The following is an 18,877-nucleotide window of genomic DNA, read 5'->3' as shown; positions in this document are numbered from 1 at the left end:
ACACTAAGGTGGAACTGTTTCTGTACATTTTTCATTAATTTTGTTTTTCACTATATTCATGAAGTATCAACTGTTCTTTACATTCTTCAAATATATTTAATCATTTGAACACATCTAGACTACAAACTATAACATAGCTACTAATGAAATAAGTTATGGGGTATTTCTTGGCTTGTCCTCCCTTGGCAGTTTAAAAAAGGAGAAAAGTTAGTCCAATAAAGAGAAATCTAGTAGTCTTAACAAGGAAAAGTTTGTAAAGTTTCAAAATTATGAGCAGGGAATGCTTCAATGCATCTGGAACTAGAGGTTAAAACTATTATGCTAATTAATATTTTGAAACTAAAAGGGGAAGTCACTGAAATAGCATCAGTAGAGGTGGCACTGATGAACTAATTGTATTTAGGGAGTTTGAAGTTGACCGCATTCACTATTGTAGGGGTATGGGTTAAGACCTGAAATGATCATTCTATGTCCTTTCCTTTCGGTTCTGTCACACCATGGTAGACTCAAAATGAGTGAATCTGAAATAGGAAAAGTGTTAGAACTTGGTGTAAAAACCTTTTGACTACTGCTTTTTGATCTGGAAGGCCAAATGTCTTAACTACATCTTCTCCTGGGGTGCACTCCAAGAGATCATAGAATCATAGAATATCAGGGTTGGAAGGGACCCCAGAAGGTCATCTAGTCCAACCCCCTGCTCAAAGCAGGACCAAGTCCCAGTTAAATCATCCTAGCCAGGGCTTTGTCAAGCCTGACCTTAAAAACCTCTAAGGAAGGAGATTCTACCACCTCCCTAGGTAACGCATTCCAGTGTTTCACCACCCTCTTAGTGAAAAAGTTTTTCCTAATATCCAATCTAAACCTCCCCCACTGCAACTTGAGACCATTACTCCTCGTTCTGTCATCTGCTACCATTGAGAACAGTCTAGAGCCATCCTCTTTGAAACCCCCTTTCAGGTAGTTGAAAGCAGCTATCAAATCCCCCTCATTCTTCTCTTCTGCAGACTAAACAATCCCAGCTCCCTCAGCCTCTCCTCATAAGTCATGTGCTCTAGACCCCTAATCATTTTTGTTGCCCTTCGCTGTACTCTTTCCAATTTATCCACATCCTTCTTGTAGTGTGGGGCCCAAAACTGGACACAGTACTCCAGATGAGGCCTCACCAGTGTCGAATAGAGGGGAACGATCACGTCCCTCGATCTGCTCGCTATGCCCCTACTTATACATCCCAAAATGCCATTGGCCTTCTTGGCAACAAGGGCACACTGCTGACTCATATCCAGCTTCTCGTCCACTGTCACCCCTAGGTCCTTTTCCGCAGAACTGCTGCCGAGCCATTCGGTCCCTAGTCTGTAGCGGTGCATTGGATTCTTCCATCCTAAGTGCAGGACCCTGCACTTATCCTTATTGAACCTCATTAGATTTCTTTTGGCCCAATCTTCCAATTTGTCTAGGTCCTTCTGTATCCTATCCCTCCCCTCCAGCGTATCTACCACTCCTCCCAGTTTAGTATCATCCGCAAATTTGCTGAGAGTGCAATCCACACCATCCTCCAGATCATTTATGAAGATATTGAACAAAACGGGCCCCAGGACCGACCCCTGGGGCACTCCACTTGACACCGGCTGCCAACTAGACATGGAGCCATTGATCACTACCCGTTGAGCCCGACAATCTAGCCAGCTTTCTACCCACCTTATAGTGCATTCATCCAGCCCATACTTCCTTAACTTGCTGACAAGAATGCTGTGGGAGACCGTGTCAAAAGCTTTGCTAAAGTCAAGAAACAATACATCCACTGCTTTCCCTTCATCCACAGAACCAGTAATCTCATCATAAAAGGCGATTAGATTAGTCAGGCATGACCTTCCCTTGGTGAATCCATGCTGACTGTTCCTGATCACTTTCCTCTCCTCTAAGTGCTTCAGGATTGATTCTTTGAGGACCTGCTCCATGATTTTTCCAGGGACTGAGGTGAGGCTGACCGGCCTGTAGTTCCCAGGATCCTCCTTCTTCCCTTTTTTAAAGATGGGCACTACATTAGCCTTTTTCCAGTCATCCGGGACTTCCCCCGTTCGCCACGAGTTTTCAAAGATAATGGCCAAGGGCTCTGCAATCACAGCCGCCAATTCCTTCAGCACTCTCGGATGCAATTCGTCCGGCCCCATGGACTTGTGCACGTCCAGCTTTTCTAAATAGTCCCTAACCACCTCTATCTCTACAGAGGGCTGGCCATCTCTTCCCCATTTTGTGATGCCCAGCACAGCAGTCTGGGAGCTGACCTTGTTAGTGAAAACAGAGGCAAAAAAAGCATTGAGTACATTAGCTTTTTCCACATCCTCTGTCACTAGCTTGCCTCCCTCATTCAGTAAGGGGCCCACACTTTCCTTGGCTTTCTTCTTGTTGCCAACATACCTGAAGAAACCCTTCTTGTTACTCTTGACATCTCTTGCTAGCTGCAGCTCCAGGTGCGATTTGGCCCTCCTGATATCTTTCCTACATGCCCGAGCAATATTTTTATACTCTTCCCTGGTCATATGTCCAACCTTCCACTTCTTGTAAGCTTCTTTTTTATGTTTAAGATCCGCTAGGATTTCACCATTAAGCCAAGCTGGTCGCCTGCCATATTTACTATTCTTTCGACTCATCGGGATGGTTTGTCCCTGTAACCTCAACAGGGATTCCTTGAAATACAGCCAGCTCTCCTGGACTCCCTTCCCTTTCATGTTAGTCCCCCAGGGGATCCTGGCCATCTGTTCCCTGAGGGAGTCAAAGTCTGCTTTCCTGAAGTCCAGGGTCCGTATCCTGCTGCTTACCTTTCTTCCCTGCGTCAGGATCCTGAACTCAACCAACTCATGGTCACTGCCTCCCAGATTCCCATCCACTTTTGCTTCCCCCACTAATTCTACCCCGTTTGTGAGCAGCAGGTCAAGAAAAGCGCTCCCCCTAGTTGGCTCCCCTAGCACTTGCACCAGGAAATTGTCCCCTACGCTTTCCAAAAACTTCCTGGATTGTCTATGCACCGCTGTATTGCTCTCCCAGTAGATATCAGGAAAATTAAAGTCACCCATGAGAATCAGGGCATGCGATCTAGTAGCTTCCGTGAGTTGCCGGAAGAAAGCCTCATCCACCTCATCCCCCTGGTCCGGTGGTCTATAGCAGACTCCCACCATGACATCACTCTTGTTGCACACACTTCTAAACTTAATCCAGAGACACATTCTCATAGATGAACATTCTAGCACTAGTACTGATACTGCCTGAACAGCTGTCATATGCTACAGCATGTTCCTCAATTCTATACCAGTTGTGCTATTGTGTGGACCACATTTTGCGAACATAAAGAGTACATACCCACATGCCTGTATGTAGTTTGGACTTTGAAGGCTGGAAGCAGGCATTATGTACAAAGAACTGAGAGAACCAGAAATATTGGATGTTTTTATTATGAGAAGCATGTTGAGATTTACTCATTCCCACACTAAGTATTAGTTAATAAGAGAGAGAAAGTAAAACTGTCTGAGAACAAGTGAAAATGGTAAGTATTTTATTGTTTACTCATATTTCACTTGTGTTGGGATGTAGGACCATAAATGGTGAGTCGTAAACTAGATTTCTAAATGCTTAATGTCTCAATCTAAGGGCATGGCAACACTGAAAACTTCAAAGCACTGTCGCGGGAGCACTCCCGCAGCAGCGCTTTGAAGTGCAAGTGTGGTCGCATGCGAGTGCTGGGAGAGAGCTCTCCCAGCGCTCCTGGTAATCCACCTCCACAAGGGGATTAGCTCCAAACACTCGGAGCCTGTTTTACACTAGTGCTTTAAAGTGCTCTGAATTGCTGCGCTCAGGGGGATGATTTTTCACACCCCTGAGCCAGCAAGTTAGAGAGCTATAAAATGTAAGATGGTAGTAACTTGAGGAAACTGTTTTTTAATTAGAGCTATATTTAACCTGACAAGGCCTCTTCAGGGTATATTTATTTTCCAAGTTAAAAAAGCTAACCCATTTTCCATATGGTGTTATGGAGTGAAGTAATTAGTAAATTGACACTATTCCTCTCCACTGTGGTCCCTTCCCCATCAGTGCCTGACAGCTCAAGTGCTAGAGTTCCTTAGTCATTGTTGTTCTGCTTATCAAATTCACCTTTGTACCTTGTGCGGAACATGAGTGCAGTAAGACCATAACAAACTTATGAAACAGTAATTTTTGATGTGCTCAAGATAGCATTGCTCTACTAGTGGAAGGTGCATGATCTTAGGCCTGGTCTATAATACGCAGTTATTTCAGAATTAGCCAAGTTACCTCGAAATAAAACTGGTTCTGTCCACATGACCAAACCAATTTTTTCGATTTAAAGAGTTCTTTACTCTGATTTCTGTACTCCACCTCGGCAAGTGGAGTAGCGCTAAAATTGAGATCACAGTTCCAGGTTACAGGTACTGTGGACGCAATTCGATTATATTGGCCTCCGGGAGCTATCCCAGAATGCTCCCTTGTGATTGCTCTGGAAAACGCTCTGAACTCCGATGCAGTAGCCAGGTAGGCAATAAAAGCCCTGGGAACTTTTCAATTTCCTGTTTGGTCACCACCATCACAGGCGACCATGCAGTCCCAGATTTGCAGACAAACTCCAGCATGGTCCGAACAGGAGGTATTGGATCTCATTGCATGTTGGGGAGACTAATCTGTTATGGCAGAACTACATTCCAAAAAAAGGAACGCAAATACATATGCTAAAGTCTCCAGGGCCATGACGGAAAGAGGCTACTCCAGGAACACAGGATAGTGTTGTACAAAAATCAAGGCGCTCAGGCAGGCATACCAAAAAGTCAGGGAGGCGAACGGGCGCTCTGGGTCACAGCCCCATACATGCCGCTTCTACCATGAGCTGCATGCGATTATGGGGGGTGACGACACCAGTACCCCCACTACTGTCCGTGGACACCTGCAAGGGGGGAGTAGCATGGAGCGAGGAGGATGAGTTTTTGCAGGACAAAGAGGACGACGACAACAGTGCACAAGCAGCAAGTGGGAATCTGTTTTCCCCCCTAGCCAGGAACAATTCTTAACACTGGAGCCAATAACCTCCCCCTACTCCCAAAGCATGCTCCTGGACCATGACCCTGGAAAAGGCACTTCTGGTGAGTGAGAGCTTGATCGGAGCCACGCAGTAGGGGGTGGGAGGAAACCCAGCTGTGCTTGGCTGTTCGCGTTTAGTTTAAAGGGGTCATCCCTACTCAGAGCCTGATCAGAGCCCCGCGGTGGGTGGGTGTGGGGGATGGGGTGGAGGGTGTTGTGTGAAGCGATCATCCCAGAGAGCCCGCAGGCTGCCTGCAAGCTGAATTCTGTTGCCTGGCCGCTGCCTGCAAGCTGAATTCTGTTGCCTAGCCACATGTGATGGCTTACCCACACAAAAGTGGCAGGCACTTCAGTATAAGAGGCAAAATGAGACCTTGTACAGAAAGAACATGTTCTGTGTACTGTGAATTGCCCGTTTCACTGGGAAACGGTGTCCCCTTTGTTCTCTAAAATGTATCTTTTAAAATACTACCCTCCCTTTTTCTCCTACTGCAGCAGGTGCAAATGTTTCAATGTGGCCCCTATCTACTCCATCCCAGAGGCTGGTCCAGATTAGAAGGCGGAAAAAATGAACTCGGGATGACATGTTTGCCGAGCTCATGCACTCCTCCTGCACTGATAGGACCCAGTTGAATGTGTGGAGGCAAACAATTGCGGAGTTGCATAAAGCATTACATGAATATGAAGATAGGAGGGACGTGCGCGATGAGAGCAGGCAGGATGCTATGGTCAAGCTCATGGGGGAGCAAACTGACATGCTCCTCTGTATGGTGGGTCTAATGTGGGAAAGGCAGCAAGACCGCAGACTGCTGCTGCAGCCCCTGAATAACAGCCCTCCCTCCTCCACAAGTTCCATAGCCTCCTCACCCAGACACCCAAGAACACGGCGGGGGAGGGGAGGTTATGGGGATCCACAAAGTCAACCCCAGAGGATTGCACAAGCAGCAGAAAGCTGGCATATCCTATATTTTGATTTGGTTTCTGGACTTATCCTTCCCTCCTCCTTCACCCCCCCCCACCCAATATCCCCTCTCCTTCATCTAGCTTCTGATTTCTCTCAATGTTTTGTGCAACAAATAATAAAGAACGATTTTTAAACCATTGTGACTTTATTTCCTTTCATTCATATAGATAGATCTCCCTATCTATCTTTATAAGTGGCAGGTAACTTTAAGAGGAACACACACAACTCTCACACCGTACCCTGGCCAATCATGAAACTGGCTTTCAAAGCTTCTCTGATGTGCAGCGCTCCCTGCTGTGCTCTTCTAATTGCCTTGTTGTCTGGCTGTGCAAAACTGGCTGCCAGGCGAGTTGCCTCAACCTCCCACCCTGCCATAAATGTCTCCCCCTTACTCTCACAGATATTGTGGAGCACACAACAAGCAGCAATTACAATTGGAATATTGGTTGTGCTGAGATCTGAGTCAGTAAACTGCACCAGCGTGCTTTCAAATGTCCAAACGCACGTTCTACCACCATTCTGCACTTGCTCAGCCTATAGTTGAACTGCTCCTTACTACTGTCCAGGGTGCCTGTGTACGCCTTCATGAGCCATGGCATTAAGGGGTAGGCTGGGCCCTGAGGATAACTATAGGCATTGCAACATCCCCAACAGTAATTTTCTGGTCTGGGAAGTAAGTTCCTTCCTGCAGCTGTTCAAACAGACCAGAGTTCCTGAAGATGCGAGTGTCATGCACCTTTCCCGGCCATCCCACGTTGATGTCGGTGAAACGTCCCTTGTGATCCACCAGTGCTTGCAGCACCATGGAAAAGTACCCCTTGCGGTTTATGTACTGGCCACCCCAGTGTTTCGAGGCCAAAATAGGGATATGCATTTTGTCTGTCACCCTGCCGCAATTGGGGAACCCCAGCATATTAAAGCCATCCACAATGGTCTGCACATTTCCCAAAGTCACTAAACTTGATAGCAGCTGGTCAATGATTGTGTTGGCTACTTGCAGCACAGCAGCCCCCACATTAGATTTCCCCACTCCAAACTGATTCCCAACTGATGGGTAGCTGTTGGGCGTTGCAAGCTTCCACAAGGCTTTGGCCACTCGCTTCTCAACTGTGAGGGCTGCTCTCATTTTGATGTCTTTGCACTTCAGGGCAGGGGACAGCAAGTCACAAAGTTCCATGAAAGTGGCTCTACGCATACAAAAGTTTCTCAGCCACCGGGACTCATCCCATACCCACAACACTATGGGGTCCCACCAGTCTGTGCTCGTTTCCTGGGCCCAGAATCGTATTCCACAGCATGAACCTGGCCCAACAGCACCATGATCTCCCAATCGCCACATGCTGTGCTGTCTGTGTCCAAGTCCTCATCAGTATAGTAATTATGCTGTTGTCGTTTCCTTGCCCGGTTTTGCAGGTACTGCACATGCTGCTGGATAATGCACGCGGTATTTACAATGGTCAAAACTGCAGCGGAGCTCTGATCGGGCTCCATGGCTATGGCGCCTGCAGGGGTAATCCTGGAAAAGGGCACGAAACTTAGGAGAGCAAAGTGGCAGCAGAAGCTGTGCTGTTTGGTTCACGGTAGCCGAACAAAGGCTGAAAATGGTTGTCTTCCATGGCTTTCACGGAGGTGGGAGCCCAGGACAGACAACATGGAGAAGCTCGGAAGCGTAGCAATAGCGGGAGAGTGGAGTTGGCAGCGGAAGCGTTCAATGACAGAGAGTAGATAGTAGAGATTACATAGGAAGATGAGAGGTGGATTCATAGTAGCAGGAGAGCAGCGGTGCATCGTCTGCTGAAAGCAGTATGGTGTCTGCATGCCAAAAAGGCGCGAAACAATTGTCTGCTGTAGCTTTCTGACAACACACACCTAGGAGAATGTTTTTGCCCCATCATGTACTGGGAGCTTAACCCAGAATTCCAATGGGTGATGGGAACTGTGGGTTAGCTACCCACAGTGCACCGCTCCGACATTCGATGCTAGCCTTGGTACTGTGAATGCAATCCGCCAAATTCACACGCTTTAGTGGGGACACAGAAGATCAAATGTATAAAATAGCTTCCGAAAATTCTAATAGAATAATTTCAAAATTTCATACTGTAAAGGTACCCTTAGACTCAATCATTTAATTTTTAGGCATTTTGCGAGTGATGCATTGTAATAATTTCTTATGTTTCTGCAGTTAGAAATATCTGCAGAGCAAATGATTAAACAGAAGCACATGGAGATCACATGACTACCCCAGGAACTAATTAACCACTCATGAGAGTCCCACACTTGGAATTCAAATTTCTCCTGCCTTTTTCTCATCTGATACAGTCTTACAAATGTTAAATCAGCTTATGAGACTACAGTGTTTCACAAGTGTACTTCAATTTGGAAACCGGTTAATTTAACGCTTGAGTTTGTCTTAACACTTACAAAAATAGTTTTGAAACTTATTGGCCTTTGTGGTGTGTATTTTTCCTTCCTTCAGTGAGCGCTTGTGAATTTTATCGGGCTTTTACGTAAAACCTGTTTTTCGTTAAACAAGGTTCTTAAGCTTAAGTGTCTGTACTATGTCTGGTGTATTGCACATTCTCATGAAAAGAGACAGTAAAGGTTAGACAACTTAAAGATTTATGGGTTCCATAAACAGGTTTGCTAACAAGTCAATTAGTGGGATCTTTATTTAAATGATTATGCTTCTTTTAGGTTAATGGAAAAGAACCAGATGATGAAAATCTCAATAAATCTGAAATAAGCCAAGTGTTTGAGATTGCACTTAAAAGGAACTTGCCTGTGAATTTTGAGGTATGTTTGTTTTACAAGCTCTAGAGGTATTCTTTTAGAATATTTAATTTAGGATACTAAGCTAAAATTACGTAAAGTGGCTCTGTTTTAGACAAATAAAACAGACCTTTTAAAGCTTTGTGTTAGTTCTGAATATGCTTTTATCTTAATGAGTTTCAAGCTGATCATTCCAGGTCTATATAATTGAAAAAACAAATTCTGTCACCCTAGAATTGGCACCCAATGCTAATTACTTCACATGTGAGCAATTCTGTTGCGGGATGGGCCCTATATTGTGTTTTTTGAAAATGAATCCTGAAAGGATCTTGCACAAAACTTTTTTTAATCACATCTATAGTTAGAACAATAAAAGCAGAGTTAAGAAGGGAAAGAGTTTAAAGTGTCCCTTTAAAGGCAAGTTACAGAAGCCTTTGCTTATTTGTGCACTGATGTGAAGGATAAACAAGGTGGGGAATCCCACAAACAGGTTTCCATTCCATATTACCCTAATCCTCAAGAATCATCATGGGTTTACTGTTACTTAAAATTGCTCTCCTGGCTTCAAGAATTGCAGAATCTTTGGCCTCATATGCATAAATTGTCCTGCCACTTCTCAGTCTTGGTTCCATCCTTGTCCATCTCTCCTTCAACTATTTGTTTTATTAAATGAATACCTGCCAGAGGAACATCTTGTTGCACTAACACTTTAATTTATCATATTGCTGCGATGTGCAGAAGACACAGTGATTCTTCACACAAACACCTGAGTTCTTATGAGATAAAATACAATTGCATATCACTGAATTGCTTTTAATGTGTTTTGTGAAACACTAGATTAATGACAGATTTGTTACATTTTCAGTCCTCTGCTTGTCATACACTTGAGTTTAAATTTTTATTTTTATTTGAGCTCTTTACTGTCAATTAATATATGGGCCTTTGGTGTCTTTAAAGTGTGAGTGAAAATAGAGAATGTCTGTTCAAAGACTTAGTAAGTTGTAGGCAACAGTACCTCACATTTCTGCAATATGCTCTGTTTCTTTGAATTTAAATCACAGTAGACTCTAGACCCTAAAGAATTACTTTTTACTGATCAAATTATTGTAATATGAACCATTTAATGGGGTGATGTTAGTTGGGTGGAAATATACACCAAAAAAGAGGAACACTAGTGTTTCCTGTTGAAAGGTAAAAACAGTAAATTAAATATGATGTGAATGATGTCTGTAGCATGTAAAGTCTACTTACAGCTTGCTGTACATAAACCTTTCCAGATATAAATATCTTAGCAAATTATGTATGGGTGGGTGATATCCATTATACTTAGTGATGATGCATTTAAACAGCCACTACCTGGATTGTTTCAGGAATGCTGTTCCATGTGAGTGTTCCGCATTTGAGAGTTTTTTGTGAGTGAAGTTTGTTATAACCAGTGTGTCCTACCATTTTTAATAAGTGTTTATCACGCTTTCACTCAGTTTTTCCCTCTGAAACAGGTGACAAAGGAAAGTGGTCCTCCCCATATGAAGAGCTTTGTAACTAAGGTGTTCGTTGGAGAATTTATGGGTGAAGGTGAAGGAAAGAGCAAGAAGATCTCAAAGAAAAATGCTGCAATAGCGGTCCTAGAGGAACTGAAAAAACTGCCACCCCTCCCTATGGTTGAGAAAATGAAGCCACGAATCAAAAAGAAAACAAAATCAATAGTGAAGGTAAAAAATACTTTATGGTGGACTCAGATTTAACTATTGTAAAATATCATAGGGTGAGGGACATTCCCAAGCTGATTATAAATCACCTTTTCAAATGCTGCACCTAAACCAGCAGTCCCAAGCTGGAACTGAGATGTTAGTTAACCTGCATCCACTGTTGATGGAGCTCTGGCTTCAGTGCACTAAAGAGGAATTATGTTAGCTTTGTGAACGATGAGAAAACAACACATAAAAGTTGCATCCGATGAAGTGAGCTGTAGCTCGCGAAAGCTTATGCTCAAATAATTTGTTAGTCTCTTAGGTGCCACAAGTACTCCTGTTCTTTTTGCGGATACAGACTAACATGGCTGCTACTCTGAAACCTGACATAGAAGAATGTTTACCCTATAAACTACTAGTTTTATCTTATTTTCAAGCTTCTAAGGGCATTGCAGTTTGTCTATTAGTTTTAGTGGTGCCTGTTCCCTCAGAGACTGCACTTTCAGCACTAGTCTCCTAACAGTCAAAATAAGCTGAACTTGTGACGCTTGCTGGTGGCAGGTTATCGAAGAACTAAGTTGGCTACTTCCGTTTGGCTATTGGTATTGCTCTTTGTAGTGTTTCATAAAGCAGGTTTTGGTGGTTTTTTTAGAGAATCTAAAGCCCAGAGTTGAATGAATGAATTGGCACACTACATTTGGGATTACTGTACTCAAATATTCACAAGTGTCAGCTTATTTCTTCAACGTTATTTCCACCTTAGCTGCAAACAAGCCCAGAATATGGCCAAGGAATGAATCCCATTAGCAGACTTGCTCAGATACAGCAGGCCAAAAAAGAGAAGGAGCCAGAGTACATGCTCATCACAGAACGTGGTCTTCCAAGGCGCAGGGAGTTTGTTATGCAGGTTTGTATATTGATTTCAGATCTCTGGTTGCCTGGCTTTGATTTTTTTATTTTTATTTTTTAGCTTAGGGTTATCAGACTTTACAACAATGATAAATGTAGCTAGCAGGATTGCACCCTTCATTCCACTGAACTCATTAGGAACTATTTCCTCTGACTCCATTGGAGCAGGATAAGGACTCAAGACAGCAAATCTCTCCTATCTTGAGTCCTGTTAAAAAGCTGGATAGGTTGCTGGAAGACTATCTCATACCTACATCATGCTCTAATTTTCTTTTTTTTTTAGCAAAAATAAATCTAACATGAATTGCAAAGTGCTGCCGAATATGATAGTAGGTGCTTCATACATCTAAAATGTGGGCTTCATTGAAATGTAGCTCTGAGAATCGCTTGGCTTTTTTCACTAGTTTCCTTCTCCCATTAGAAGTGTTGTGGTCCAGAATCTCACTCTGCATTGCAAATTCCAATAATTTGGTAGCATTCATGACAGTAGGTATTCTACTCATTTGTGGTTGATTAACTACCATCCCTCGGTAGTTAAAGTGCTTAAATGCTTTCCAGCCCTCTGTCTTTTATGCTGAGCAAGGCAGAAAACTACCACTATGTAAAAGGATGTGAATTCTTACCGCACTTCCATTGCACCAAGAAAGCTGCATAATTCTGAGCCAATTACTTTAACTTGTGACTTTTCGAATATAAATTTCTTGGCTTGACAGAGCATTTAAGCCAATGTCAAAGTGAGATCATGAAATACAGCTGATTATTGTACTTGTATGCGGCTTTATGCTGTGGAGTTCATGATCAATTATATCAAAAGGCAAACTTGGTTAGGATAATAAATCAATTCAGCTGATTCTCTGATCACTCAGACCATATTTGAGACAAACGGGCCACTAATGAGCATACACTGGTTTTACTTTTATAAGGATTTATTTGCTTTTTCTTTGTCCCTGTTTCTTCCAGGTGAAAGTTGGCATGCACACAGCTGAAGGAATGGGAACGAATAAGAAAGTGGCTAAACGCAATGCAGCTGAAAACATGCTGGAGCTTTTAGGTTTCAAAGTCCCCCAACCTCAACCCCCAAAGCCAGCACTAAAGACAGAAGAGAAGGTAACACATTTTTAAATTACCACCACTTGGCATTTCAGCAAATGTTGAGTGAAATGATGACTGGCAGAGGTGCAAGAGTATATCAAGTTCATGCTTCCTACTGCAGCACATTTGACAAGAGGCAGCAGTAATCCAGCTACAATGCATTGAGTGAAAGGGAGTGCCAGTTAGTACTGCCTGTTGGTATCAAGGCCCCAGTGAGTTTCTGAACAAGAGTATAATCATGGCCCTGTGCGCTAGCCACTGGGTGCAGAGTAGTGTTGGGGCACATATAATACAGATCCTCCTGGGTCTTGACAGTACTATATCTGCTCCTGACATAATGTTGCTGGAGGACCATCTCTTCACAGAATGTGTCAGCGCTTCAATCATAGAATATCAGGGTTGGAAGGGACCTCAGGAGGTCATCTAGTCCAACCCCCTGCTCAAAGCAGGGCCAATCCCCAACTAAATCATCCCAGCCAGGGCTTTGTCAAGCCTGATCTTAAAAACCTCTAAGGAAGGAGACTCCACCACCTCCTGAGGTAACCCATTCCAGTGCTTCACCACCCTCCTAGTGAAAATTTTTTTTTTCTTAATATCCAATCTAAACCTCCCCTCTGCAACTTGAGACCATTACTCCTTGTTCTGTCATCTGGTACCACTGAGAACAGTCTAGATCAGGGGTTGGCAAACTTGTTTTGGCCCGAGGGCCACATCAGGGTGCAAAATTGTATGGAGGACCAGGTAGGGAAGGCTGTGCCTCCCCAAACAGCTTGGCCCCTCCCACTTCCTGCCCCCTGACTGCCTCCCTCAGAACCCCCAACCCATCCAACCTCCCTTGCTCCTTGTCCCCTCACCGTCCCAGGACCCCAAGCCTCAAACCGCGCCCTTACCCCCGGAACCCTACCCCCATCCAACCCCCCTGTCCCTTGACTGCCCCGACCCCTAGCCGCGCACACACCCCCTGGCAGGTCACCCGGGACTCCTATGCCTATCCAAACGCCCCCTGACCTCCACGCCATCCAAATGCCCCCCCCAGACCTCCTGCCCCTTATCCAACCGCCACCTCCTTACTATGCAGCTCAGAGCAGCAGGAGCTCGCAGCCCGGCTGGAGCCAGCCACGCTGCCCGCGCTGCAGCTTGCCTGCAAGGAAGGGGGGACAGCATGGGAGGAGCCGGGGTCTAGCCTCCCTGGCCGGGAGCTCGAAGGACTGACAGGATGGTCCTGTGGGCTGGATGTGGCTCACAGGCCATAGTGCAGAGGTGGGCAAACTAAGTCCTTTTCTGCAGAACTGCTGCCTAGCCACTTGGTCCCTAGTCTGTGGCAGTGCATGGGATTCTTCTGTCCTAAGTGCAGGACTCTGCACTTGTCCTTGTTGAACCGCATCAGATTTCTTTTGGCCCAGTCCTCTAATTTGTTTAGGTCCCTTTGTATCCTATCCCTACTCTCCAGCATATCTACCACTCCTTCCAGTTTAGTGTCATCTGCAAACTTGCTGAGGGTGCAGTCCACGCCATCCTCCAGATCATTAATGAAGATATTGAACAAACTGGCCCCAGGACTGACCTTTGGGGCACTCTGCTTGATACCGGCTGCCAACTAGACGTGGAGCCATTGATCACTACCCATTGAGCCCGACTATCTAGCCAGCTCTCTATCCGCCTTATAGCTTGTGATATTTAAAATCCTTGGTCTGAGGACCTAAGCTTCAGCAGGCTTATGTCAGACCTCATGATAACATTATTTTTATGTAGCTTAATATTGAATAATATTGGTTTATACCTTTTAGAAATTTGACTTCTACTGACTAATGATGCTTGAAATTAATAAGATACTATTTTTCTCCCTTTGTACTCCAATGCCATCTGTCATTACTGCTCTAGGAATAGTGATAACTACAGCTAAGATTTTGTCACGGTTATTTTTAGTAAAAGTCACTGACAGATCACAGGCAATAAACAAAAATTCACGGAAGCCATGACCTGTCTGTGACTTTTGTTGCTGCGTCTCCGTGGTTTCCCCTGCCTCCGTGGTGGCTGGGAGCTACAGGGTTCTCCTCTTTCTCCCACCCCCACCCCCCAGGCTGTCCCTAGTCACTGGAACCCCAAAGAGGGCACCCTGAGGAGGCTGTCGCCTGTTGCTGGAATCCTGCTGGGGCCCTGCTGGCTGCCAGTACCAGTCCCACAACCCCAGGAGCTGAAGCAGAAAATGTCATGGAGGTCTCTGGAAGTCAAGATTTGTAGAATGGACAGGGTCAAAACTTGGCTTTATTTGAAACCATAAATTAATGGATAGCTTTTTAATAAATCCTTTCAGTTTACATTTATGATACAGTACCATAATACTTCCTTTTGAGAAGGCATCGTAATCTCAGCCAACTCGTATTGCTGTGCAGTCAGCTTTAAAGATTCAGACTAAGCTTTATTATCTTCAGCCTAGGTTCACTTTAGCCACTCAGTTTAACAGTACCAACCAAGAGTATCCAGTTCTGAGCTACAATGCTTTTCAGTAGCACTTACTCGTAGACTAAATGTAGTCTTGCCTACCTAGTGTGTGTATGATTCACTTAATTTGTTTTGTTCTTGCGTGGCTATGTAAAGCTTATGTTCTGGGTAATCAACTGGAATCCTTTTCTAAAGTTTTGTGACAATTGAATCACTTAGATCTTGAAATCTTTAAGGAAAAGTTATTGGTGTATGGGTTTTTTTAGACACCAGTAAAGAAACCAGGCGATGGAAGAAAAGTAACCTTCTTTGAACCAGGCACTGAAGAAACTTCATCTAGTAAGTGAAATTACTGAAATTAATTTGGCCCTTTATTTTATTATGGGTGTATCTTTCTTGATTTGATTGCTGCGCTTAGCCTGCTGTGTATGGAGTACCAGATGAGCTTTCTTTAAGGAGCTGCCTTATTGCAAATAGTTCTGGTTCTGCTCGTCAGGTCTCAGATGAATGAGCATGGATTTGTGTGAATTAGTCCTTAAAAGTTTATTAATAGAGGGGCTTGATTGTGTCCCAAGTTACATCCATCTTCCGGCTATGAAACTTCATTTGCTTCCAAGATCATTTTCCTGGCTTGTGCTCTGACTTTGTCACCCCTTCCCTCATCCATTTCTAGTGTTCATCCTGTAGTCATGCCCTACCTAATTTATCTAATCTACCATGATGCTGACCCCTGCCTTTGATCTGCCACTGTACCCACCCCTCAAATACACCACCTCAGATTCTCCCATGGTACTCCGTATGAGCCTCTGTCAGGGGATAGAGGGACAGAACTCCTGCAAAAGGTCGCTACCTTATCCTCTTTGAAATCTCTTCTTAAATCTAAGTTCTGCCCTGGTGCCTACAAATAACTGTTGGTTGACAACGGTTAGGCAGGTGGTGAGCTGCGACTTCTGCTTATTGTATGACATGCTTGCTTACTAACCTCATGTTCCTCCTCGTGTGTTCTCCTCAACCTGCTATGTCTTGTCATAACCTAGACTGTAAGCTATCTTGGTCCAGGATTCTTTTTACCACCTGTACAGTGCTTAGCACAGTGAAGTCTGGTCATTGTGTGGTTCCCTATGCTGTTACTGTGATTCAAATAGCATAGTAAAATAAGAGACCCTGATGTCAAAGGCCACCTGGAGTGTAGCTGCAGCAATGCAAGATAGCTCCACTGGAGAGACTATGGTCAGGACACTTGGGGATAAAAGGGCACCTTTGGCAGAAACAGCCATTGCATTGAATAATTCATTCAACACAGCATTGCAAATACTACCCAGGGTGTAGTTGCACCCTTCCGAAACAGTGGAGATGAATCAAGCCCAGTAAGTGTGACTACTTTTGAAACACAACAAAAACTTGTAGATGTTTAGAGATTTATAAATTCTTAGGTGCATGCTGACAAGGCTCCTTTATACATGGCTAGAATCTATTTAATGTGTACCTCTCTCTCTTCAGGTAATAAAGATGATGAGTTTAGGATGCCTTATCTCAGCCATCAGCAGCTTCCTGCTGGAATTCTTCCCATGGTCCCAGAGGTTGCACAAGCTGTAGGAGCCAATCAAGGACACCACACCAAAGAGTTCAACAGGGCAGCCCCTAATCCTGCCAAGGCTACAGTAACAGCCATGATTGCTAGAGAGCTGTTATATGGTGGTACATCTCCTACTGCTGAGACCATATTGAAGAATAACAACTCATCAGGCCACGTACCCCATGGACCACTCACTAGGCCCTCTGAACAGCTGGACTATCTTTCCAGTGTTCAGGGAATCCAGGTAAATGTTCAGTCTGAGGTATAGCTGGAAAAATATTATGTAGGGTTTACCATACTAGATTAGATCATTATTTAATAAAATTCTCTCTGCCAATTGCTTCTGATTCTGAGAGTACTTAAGTTGCCCTCGGCTTCCTATTAATATTTTTCTCCAGCTGGAAAACCTTTTGAATTTTAGAGTTTTAGTATTTTTGAAATATGCATTTCTTTGATTCATGTCCTACCTTAATTCAGTGCTATTACGAAGTCTATTTTAAGAAATGGAATTAAGTTTCATTTTGTAAAGTGTTTCCTTAACATGAGAATATATAGCCGACCAATATTGGCTGATCCAAATTTAAGTTTTTGAAAAATCCCAGGGTACTTTGACACTTGCTGTAGGCTACAAATTATTCATCTTCCGTATATTCTTTCATCAGAATTTACATTTCAACTACTGCATTGCATTAATACAAATAAGAATTTCATGGATAAATTATAGTATGAAGAATTTAAAATGGCAAGTATCCATGGTCGGAATAATGACAGCAACAGTAACTTTTATACAGCACCTTTCATCTAGGAGTTCTTATGTGTTCAAGAACTATTACAGGTTCAAAGTTAGGCTTCAGAATAAATGGTTTTACTAGTTTTTATAAGAATCATTGTTCAATTAGATTGAACATGGTTTTGTGGTGAAGGCAGATACTACTACATAGTGGCTGGAATACATTTACTCTTTTCACAGTTCATTAAGAATAACTGAAGCATTTTTCTTTTTTTTTTTTTTTTTTTCCCCTCAGGTGGAATACAAAGACTTTCCAAAAAATAACAAGAATGAGTTTGTATCTCTTATAAACTGTTCCTCTCAGCCACCACTGATCAGCCATGGAATTGGAAAGGATGTAGAATCTTGCCATGATATGGTATGACGACTATCACTGATATACTATCTTCTTTGATCTGCATTGAGCAAGGGGTGCAATTGATCATCCAAGATGTCATTTCACAGCCAAATATCTTTGCTGTGTAATTGGTTAATTTTTGTCTGACATGTTGCAAGCCTCAGAAGCACTTAAATTGATTTACTCTATACTGATGATGTACTTCAGATGTAGAATTAATATTTAAAATGCTAAATACATGCTCACCATTTTGGCCTATAAAATGTACTTGCTTTCTTATCTTGCTGCGATTAGTTAGCTTACATGATCATTTAGTAAAGAAAATGTATAAAGTGAACTTTCAGAACATAAATACCTATTGATATTTTCTCATTGGGAACTGAAATACGCTTTTATCTGATTCTGTTATAATTCTTCAGGCTAGACTTCCTGCTAAAAGTAAACCAAGATGAAAACAATGTCATTCCCATTAGATAGTACAAGACACTCTCAGATCTAGTAGGCTTTAAAAGGAGATATCTCCTAGACTGTAAACTCTGAGGGAGAGACCTAGTCGTACCAGTCTGAAAGGTGCTTATATTGTTGGTAACATGCATCTAGTCTATTACAACTTAGAAAAAGTTTGTCATTTCTGGGCTGTTCAGTGGTGAATGGTGTTCTGACAGCCTCACATGGCCGCTTTTTAACTCTTAAATATAATTTAAATCACACAAATATATTTTATCTTTATACTTGGATTCTTTATAGAATATTTTATTATTTTATAATCTTTTAAATTTTTCTAGAAATTTCTTTTTAACCTGACTTATGTCCTCACTTTGAAGTATTCATAGATATCTGGCCATCCTGTTCAAAGAATGTATATAAGATTAGATGTACAAACAGATGTAACAGGAAAAGCTGTAAATTTGGTGAAGAAACTTTAAGACCAGCCTTATGAAATGATTTTACTGTCTCTTGCACATGTTCATATATTTATCTTTAATTTATGCATATGACATAACTAACCTTTAAGGTTAATATTAAACCAAAAATAATTTTAAAAAAAAGAGAGAAAGAGAATAGTCCAAGCCTGATCCTAATCAAATTACTGAAAAATCTTTTTCAGTTCAGCCCAGAAGATGACCTGTTTGTCACATAGTGACAAAACACCCATAGCCTGTTAGAGTAATCTCACTGTACCTATATTTTCATCCAAATGTAACTTAGTAGATCACTTTTCCAGCAA

At 43.0% G+C, this 18,877-nt stretch overlaps 1 protein-coding gene across 14 annotated transcripts in view; it reads left to right on the top strand.

Annotated features, from left to right (window-relative positions):
• STAU1 (staufen double-stranded RNA binding protein 1) overlaps nucleotides 1–18,877 on the top strand; it is a 55,414-nt gene that overhangs the window by 34,283 nt on the left and 2,254 nt on the right. For 4 of the 14 annotated variants that reach the window (XM_038369487.2, XM_038369485.2, XM_043496057.1 and 1 more), the window contains 7 exons: nucleotides 8,738–8,836; nucleotides 10,312–10,524; nucleotides 11,267–11,410; nucleotides 12,373–12,519; nucleotides 15,213–15,285; nucleotides 16,447–16,766; nucleotides 17,548–17,670. In XM_038369487.2, coding sequence (XP_038225415.1) covers nucleotides 8,738–8,836; nucleotides 10,312–10,524; nucleotides 11,267–11,410; nucleotides 12,373–12,519; nucleotides 15,213–15,285; nucleotides 16,447–16,766; nucleotides 17,548–17,670 — 1,119 coding nt within the window. Of the gene's footprint in view, nucleotides 1–8,737; nucleotides 8,837–10,293; nucleotides 10,525–11,266; nucleotides 11,411–12,372; nucleotides 12,520–15,212; nucleotides 15,286–16,446; nucleotides 16,767–17,547; nucleotides 17,671–18,877 lie in introns of all 14 variants that reach the window. The other 10 variants (XM_038369486.1, XM_038369484.2, XM_043496056.1 and 7 more) reach the window with 3 other exon arrangements.

This window comes from Dermochelys coriacea, chromosome 13, assembly GCF_009764565.3.
Source record: "Dermochelys coriacea isolate rDerCor1 chromosome 13, rDerCor1.pri.v4, whole genome shotgun sequence".
Taxonomy (NCBI): domain Eukaryota; kingdom Metazoa; phylum Chordata; order Testudines; family Dermochelyidae; genus Dermochelys; species Dermochelys coriacea.
This window is presented reverse-complemented; position numbering and strand designations above follow the sequence as displayed.